This window comes from Palaemon carinicauda, chromosome 14 (assembly GCF_036898095.1).
Source record: "Palaemon carinicauda isolate YSFRI2023 chromosome 14, ASM3689809v2, whole genome shotgun sequence".
Classification (NCBI taxonomy): domain Eukaryota; kingdom Metazoa; phylum Arthropoda; class Malacostraca; order Decapoda; family Palaemonidae; genus Palaemon; species Palaemon carinicauda.
Window position 1 is genome coordinate 110,785,270 of NC_090738.1, and position 7,892 is coordinate 110,793,161.

At 48.9% G+C, this 7,892-nt stretch overlaps 1 protein-coding gene across 5 annotated transcripts in view; it reads left to right on the forward strand.

The window, feature by feature from the left end:
* LOC137653612 (TBC1 domain family member 31-like) overlaps window positions 1-7,892 on the forward strand; it is a 125,485-nt gene that overhangs the window by 63,121 nt on the left and 54,472 nt on the right. For all 5 annotated transcript variants that reach the window (XM_068387163.1, XM_068387162.1, XM_068387160.1 and 2 more), the window contains exon 5: window positions 4,793-4,908. In XM_068387163.1, coding sequence (XP_068243264.1) covers window positions 4,793-4,908 — 116 coding nt within the window. The remainder of the gene's footprint in view (window positions 1-4,792; window positions 4,909-7,892) is intronic.

Here is a 7,892-nt window from a genome sequence, read left to right on the forward strand (position 1 = left end):
AGGGAGAGAGGCCCCCTACTCCTGCCCAAGCCTCAGGTGGGGGGTTGCCTCAGACATTTTGGCAAGCATGGAAAGACCACGGTGCGGACAGCTCTGCAAGAGGAAGTCTCGGCGATGCTGGCGAAGGGAGCGATAGAACCAGTCCAGGAGCCAGGCCCGGGGCTCTACAGCAGACTCTTCCTGGTGGAGAAGGCAACTGGAGGTTGGAGGCCGGTCATAGACCTCTCAGCCCTCAACAAGTTTGTGTGCAACACCGACTTCAAGATGGACACCCCGAAGTTGGTCCTGGCATCCTTGAGGGAAGGGGACTTCATGATGTCCATAGACCTCAAGGACGCATACTTCCGAATCCCAGTCCACCCCTCCAGCAGGAAGTACCTAAGGGTGAAATGGGGTGCCCAAGCATTGCAGTTCAAGACCCTCTGCTTCGGGCTGTCCACAGCTCCTCAAGTCTTCACGAGGGTCTTTACAACAGTCTTAGTATCGGCACACGAACAGGGCATCCGCCTGATTCGGTACCTGGACGACTGGTTGTTAATTTCAGCCTTAGGGAAAGTACTGAGGGAGCAAGGCGCGAAGCTACTGCGGTTCTGCAATGTCCTGGGCATCATCATCAACCTGGAGAAGTCTCAATTGATACCCTCCACCAGGATGACCTACCTCGGAATGGTCCTGGACTCCCGGTTGGCGAGAGCCTTCCCTTCCGCAGAGAGACTAGACAACTTGGACCAGATCCCCCGCCCCTTCCTGTCGGACCAGCCCAGGAGAGCGAAGGACTGGCAGAGATTGATAGGCCATCTCGTATCATTGGAGAAACTGGTCCCCAGGGGAGGCTCAAGCTCAGGGGGGTCCAGTGGAATCTGAAGGAGCTCTGGAACCAGAGAGACTCCCCCCACAAGGTGATTCCTGTTCTCCCGGAAACGAACGAAGTCCTGGAGTGGTGGCGCAGCAGATCGAACACACTCAAGAGAATGCCCTTCGCAGCCGACCCTCCCGAGATGCTCCTGTTCACGGAGGCATCCAATGGTGGGTGGGGTGCCCACCTCCTCGGAAGATCAACAAGAGGCAGCTGGACGTACGAAGAGAAGGCTCAGCACATAAACGTCCTAGAAATGAGGGCAGTTCGAAGGGCGTGCCTAGAGTTCGTCAATCTACTCCGGGGGAACACCGTGGCACTGATGTGCGACAACCCACGGTGGTGGCCTACATAAAGAAGCAGGGAGGACTAAAATCGAAGGAGTTGTGCGACCTCATATTGGAACTTCTGGAATGGGCCGAGGTGGAGCAGATCAGAATCTCGGTAATGTTCATTCCGGGACAAAGGAACGTCCTGGCCGACGGCCTCAGCAGGATGGGACAAGTAGTAGGAGCCGAGTGGTCCCTACACCCAGAAGTGGCCAAAGTCATCATCCAAAAATTGAAGTCGCCAGTGATGGACCTCTGTGCAACAAGACTGAATGCACAGCTCCAACGTGTTTTGTTCTCCTGTGCCAGACCCAAGAGCGGCGTTAGAGGACGCCTTCCAGCACCCTTGGGACAATCTCGACGTTTACGCCTTCCCTCCTTTCGTGATGCTCAGGCAGGTGCTCAACAGCGTAAGGAGGGCCCACAACCTGAAGATGTCTTTGGTAGCGGCCTGGTGGCCGGAGAGAGAATGGTTCGTGGATTTAAAGGAACTAGCGTGTCTTCCACCTTGGCCCCTCCCAGACAGGCCAGACCTTCTCCGGCAGCCCCACTTTCAAAGGTTCCACGAGAACCCTCGGTCCCTCCGCCTTCACGCGTGAAGGTTATCGAGCGTCTCCTGAGGAAAGAAGGCTATTCGTCGGGAACAGCAGCAAGGATGTCAGGGTATCCGAGACGTTCATCGGCAGCGGTCTACCAAGCAATGTGGGCCACTTTCACTAAGTGGTGCTCCTCCAGGAACATCAAGCCACTGAAGGCCTCCATTCCGGAAGTTGCGGACTTCTTGCTCTATCTCAGGGACGTGGTCAACATGTCTATTCTGGCCATCAAGGGAGTCCGTGCAGCGTTAGGCCAAGTTTTCCTCCTGAAGGGCATTGACCTGGGAGCCTCTAGGCATATCTCGATGCTCGTCAAGAGTTTCGAGCAGGCATGCCCCCTCAAGCCGTTAGGGTGCCACAGTGGGATGTGGCCAGGGTCCTGAAGATGTTATCAAAACCCCTGTTTGAGCCCCTTAAAGACATTGTGGACAAGGATCTCACCCTCAAGACTGTTTTTCTGTTGGCGTTGGCCTCAGCAAAAAGGGTAGGGGAGATTCATGGACTGTCCTACGAGGTCTCGCACTCGAAGAGTTGGCGAGAGTCTTCCTTCAAGTTTGTACCATCCTTTGTAGCCAAGACCCAGAATCCAGCCGTGTGGGATCCCAGGTTTGAGGGCTTCTCAGTACCAGTAATCCCTCGCTCGGACAGCCCGAAGGACTTAAGGCTGTGCCCTGTCAGGGCAATAAGGAAATAGCTAGAGAGGACGGCTAGATTTCGGCCTGGAATCAAGAGTCTTTTCGTCTCCACAGGCCCAGTGAAGAAGCCAGTCTCAAAGAACACTATCTCCTTCTGGCTGCGGCAGGTGATTATCAGAGCCTACAGTAGTGCGGGAATTCCTCTGCCGGGCAAGCCCAGGCCCCACGACATTAGGGGTCTAAGTACCTCGTTAGCATTTGAGAAGAATATGGCAGTGGGCCAGATCCTGAGAGCAGGCACCTGGGCTAACCAGTCGACCTTCACGGCTCATTACCTAAAGGACTATTCGAGGAAGTCCCTGGACGGATTCTCAATAGGAACCGTCATCTCCGCGCTCCAAACGATTTAACGGCGTAGCCCCAGAAACAACCGCGGGTGGTAAGACCAAGAGACACAGGTTCGTTCCTTAACCCCCCCTGTTCTTCCTTCCCCTATTTCCGCTCGAAGATGGACTCGGGTAGTCCCCCTGAGCCTTTTTCAAGACACTCGATCATCGGAAGGACATGTCTCCTAGGAATTCTTGCAGAGGTGAGTTACTTAGACACTAAGATGAGCTTTTTGTGTAGTTTTCCCTATTTTCCGTGTTTCCTGAATGGCAACAGAACCTAGCCTCCTATCTAGGTTCCCCTGATTATGCTTAGCTTGGTCTCTAGGTCTAGAAGGCCACTCCCACCTCGTGTAAGTCTCCTAAGAAAGTAGTTTAAGTACTCCGTGTTGGAACAAATCACAAATTTTAAGTAATTTATATTTTTCCTAACAGTACTTACCTCGAACTACTTTCGGGTAATGGCCCACCCTTCCTTCCCCGAGTGCCTTACTGGACCTCTTAAGAATCTAAGCTACCAAGAACTTACTGAAGGTCGAGACCTAAGCAAGCATGCTCCCTGATCCGGGGTTAGCCTCAGGGCGCGTATCACTCCGCCTGAGGTTAACCCTCACAGAAAACGTGAGTAGGGTAAACTACACAAAACTCTGGTCAGATGGGAGGAGATCCCAGATACTCCTAAGAAAGTAGTTCGAGGTAAGTACTGTTAGGAAAAATACAAATTACTTAAAATTTGTGATTTTTCGCTTCGCTTCAAAATCCGTTTGATAAACTTCTCTGACGTAGGTTTTACTAGTGAGTGTGTGAAACCGTCAAACAACGTTCACAACCCACTACTGTACTTGCAAGACATAACCCACAGGAACCTACATATCTTCTCGATATGTTCTGTGGTGGCTGCACTAAACATGGTCATGAACACTCGGCACCCTTGTAGAACAAGTAGCATTTGGTTGAGGGCAGATGTTACCTGGTTGTAAGGCTAGAATGAATGTGCAAGTAACTGGCCTCTTCGTCTTTCTTCCTCCCTCTTTGGGGGTTTTAGCATCCAAAGAACTCTGCAAGCTGTCCTCGTATGACTGCAGGTGGATACCATTGTCTCTTGCGTAACCTGATACAGTACATGTAATATGTTTTCATTATTTCCCTGACCTCCTGGTGAATTAGGAGTCGGGCAACATCTAGTGCAAGTGTGGAGCTTAGCTCCAAGGTAATGCTTACCTGGTCGAGTCATGAGAGCTTAGTAATCACACCTTCACACAAATTGCTCAAGCCGTCAGCTCTCACAATTTTGAAAGCAGGTGACACGGTACACACTTCACAGCTCGTATGAAGTACATACTTGCTCCCCTGGTCAATTACCAGCCTGTTGGTATGTGACTCCCACCTACCTAAACGTTAGTCTCTATAGTAAAGAGCTGAAAGCTTTGTATTAGTGGCAGAACAAGTGTTGAATTTGGAAATAATTATTATTTTTCCTAACCATATAAACCTGGAGCTCCTTGCACATACTGACCCACCATCACCTACTCCCCCGAAAGTCCTGTCTGCAATTGCAAAGTGGCTTGTTTTGGCTACTGCATGTGTGATCTGGGTGGTTGGTCCCACTCTCTGCTACTCCTCCCCCCTTCCATGCTAACTAGCAGTGAGTAGTTACACCTTGCTAAAAGGTTTTTGGCTAGCTTTAGCTGTCATCAAAATATATCTTCATAGTAAAGAGCTTCAGGTTTGTATGGTTAGGAAAAATACAAATTAATTCCAAATTTGACATAGTTTAAAAAAATTTAATCGTGAATAATGAAAGCATGATCTACTACCACGTACAGTACAGGTATTTAGATAATGAATTTTATCAACGTGTTAGTTTTTTCAGACCTTTCTATCAGGTACAGTACAGTAAGAATTTGAATGATTAATATTACTATTAACATTGTTTTATTTTCAGAACCCCTTTTATTGCTCTTTCAAATGTTTGAAATGCTTGTTACAGGTATTACTTACTGAAGAGAACTGTAGAACCATGCACAACACTGGCATTTCATCCTTACCAGGAAAATTTTCTCTTTATAGCAACAGAGTCTAGTAGTCTATACAGAATTGATGTCAGTAAGTACAGTAATTTAATTTTTTTTTTTGGTATTTTATAGGCATGTGTAGGCTATAAATTCAATGTATCTTCTATGAATTAAATACTATACTGGGCTTAGAGCAGATTTTTCAATTTACAGTTGTTCCGACACAGATACAAACCTTCGCTATTTATAGGGTATTACTTTCGGCAACGCTGAAAACCAGCCAAGACAATTTTAGTGAGGGATAATTACCCCATCCGCTAGTTAGCGGGAGGGGGTTGGGGTAGACTAGCTACCCCGCTCACTCACACCTTTCGGTTGAGTAACCACTTTTTCTTTTGGCTCGGTAGAGTGCAGACGTGCCGTCTCTCTCTCCCATTTAACAAACTGCCTTGACTTTATTACTTTTTCTTTTTCTTTTGTGTGTATTGGTGTGTGTATGGTTATTGTCCCGCTATGCGGACATGTCCAGGGGTTGAAGGCTGCCACTGTGGCACCTTCATGTCGTCCATGGAGACGGACCCACACCCTTTATGCCCGGCTTACCGGGGAACTCAGTTTTTGCAGGACAACACCTGTTCCGAGTGTAGGGAGTGGCCTGCCTCCCAGTGGGAGAGATTTGTGCGTGAGAATAAGAAGCCTAAACGCGAATATTCGTTTTCGGGGTCTTCCTCGAAATTGAAGAAATTGCAGGCTTCTGCTTCCTCTGTGCCCAAATCTCTGCCCCAAGTCCTAGCCTAAAGTTTCCATCTAAAGAACTTCAGGTCAACATCCTAGGACGAGTCACACTTTTTTCCTTTACACACAGCTTACGTAGGCCGCAGCCCTTGCATAGCAAGGTGCGAGCGAGGTGCAGGGACTCTTTATTGTTGAGTGCTGACACACTCAGATAATGAGTCCCCGGGCAAAGCCAAAAGCCAGTATGGCTGGGACTTATTCCACCCTTCCTAAAGGTTAAGTCACCCACTTAAAATAGCGTGGTTTGTATTCCAGTTACGGAACAAATGACAAATTCGTAGAAAATTTGTATTTTTCCTAACTATACAAACCTTAGCTATTTAATCAAACTTTCCCGCCAGTCCTGTCCCCCATGAAGTCTTACCTCTAAGCAAAGTGAGCTTATAACACAGGTGTGTGAGGGGGGAGAATAGCTAACCACCCTCCCTACCCCCCCCCCCCCCGCTAACTAGCGGTGGGGTAGTAAACCCTCGTTAAATTTTAATGGCTTGTCCTTTCAGCTACGCCGAAAGTAATTACCCACTTTAAATAGCTAAGGTTTGTATAGTTAGAGAAAATACAAATTATCTACGAATTTGTCATATATATATATATATATATATATATATATATATATATATATATATATATATATATATATATATATATATATATATATATATATATATATATATCTATATCGTCGGCGCCCACTCGTGTCCAAGTATTGGGTTCTATCGTTAGCCATCAGCCTCCTATCTATGGGGTGGGTGCTTATGCCTGATGTGGCTGTTAAGTCCTAGTCTGTGGTGGAAGAGTCGCGGACAGTGTTCACAAGGGAGGGTAGGTGGTGGGCGGGGCTGTTCTAATCGCTCTCTCCTTCTTCTCCTCCTAGCCTCCTCATTTTGTCTCCTCCTCTCCTCGAAGTCCACGGTGCCATGGTGTACTGTACTCCTCCAGGTTTTCCTGTCCCTGGCTGTTTCTTCCCATGAGGAAGGATCGATGTCAGTTAGAGCCAGGGTGCGCTTTAGTTGATCTTTATAGCGCATTTTCGGGGCTCCTCGTGGTCTGGTGCCCTGGGTCAGTTCTCCGTAGAATATTTTCTTTGGGAGCCTAGATGGCTCCATCCTATGCACGTGTCCTATCCAGCGGAGGCGGTGGTGGATGATGGTGGCCTCCACGCTGGACAGCGAGGCACGTTCTAAGACTTCAATGTTGGTGGTGTGGCTCTCCCAGGGGATTTTCAAGATCTGCCTCAGTTTCATTTGTTGGAAGCGTTCTAGGTTTTTAAGATCGTTACTATATAGCGTCCATGTTTCACATGCATACAGGAGCGTGGAGAGGACTACTGCCCTGAACACCATTATTTTGGTGGTCATTGTCAGTGCGTGGTTGTTAAATACGCGGCGGTTGAGTCGGCCAAAGGCGGAGTGGGCTGCCCTGATCCTGTTCTCCACGTCCTTTTTGCTTGTGGGAGCTGATGTTAGGATGCTCCCTAGGTAGGAGAACTGGTCCACCTGTTCTAACGGTTGGTCATTCACTGTGGTATTGAAGTTGGGGAGCATCAGTCCTGGTGGATGTTGGACGAGGGTCTTGGTTTTGTCTGAGTTGACTTGCATCCCAAAGCGTTCGTAGGCAGAGTTGTATGCATCAGCTAACGACTGCAGGTCCTCTGCCGTCTGACCTGGGGTGGCATTGTCGTCAGCATACTACAGTTCTCGCACTGCACACAGGTGGTCTTGGTTCTGGCGCGGAGTCTAGCGAGGTTGAAAGCGCCTCCATCCATGCGGAAACATAGGTCGACTGAGGGTGTGTCTGGGGGAATCTCGTTGAGCATTGCTGCGGTGTATAGCGAGAAACACGTCGGGGCCAGAACACAGCCCTGCTTCAGGCCGCCGTTGATGGGGAATGGGTCTGAAAGAGAGTTCTGGTGGCAGACTCTCCCAACCATTCCGTCATGGAGGGCACGCACCAGCTTTACAAAATCGGGTGGGCAGCCATATCTTTTGAGGACAGCCCACATGGCAGGTCGAGGTACTTTGTCGAAGGCCTTTTTCAAATCCCAGAAGATGAACATTATGGGCTGTTGTTGTTCGAGGCTCTTCTCTTGTAGTTGTCGCGCACAGAAGATCATGTCTATGGTCCCGCGGGAAGGTCGAAAGCCGCACTGGGACTCTGGCAAGACGTCTTCTGCGAGAATAAGGAGGCGGTCAAGGAGAATCCGAGCGAAAATCTTACTCGCGATGCTTAGTAGTGATATTCCCCGGTAGTTGTTACAGTTCTCCCTGTCTCCCTTCTTGA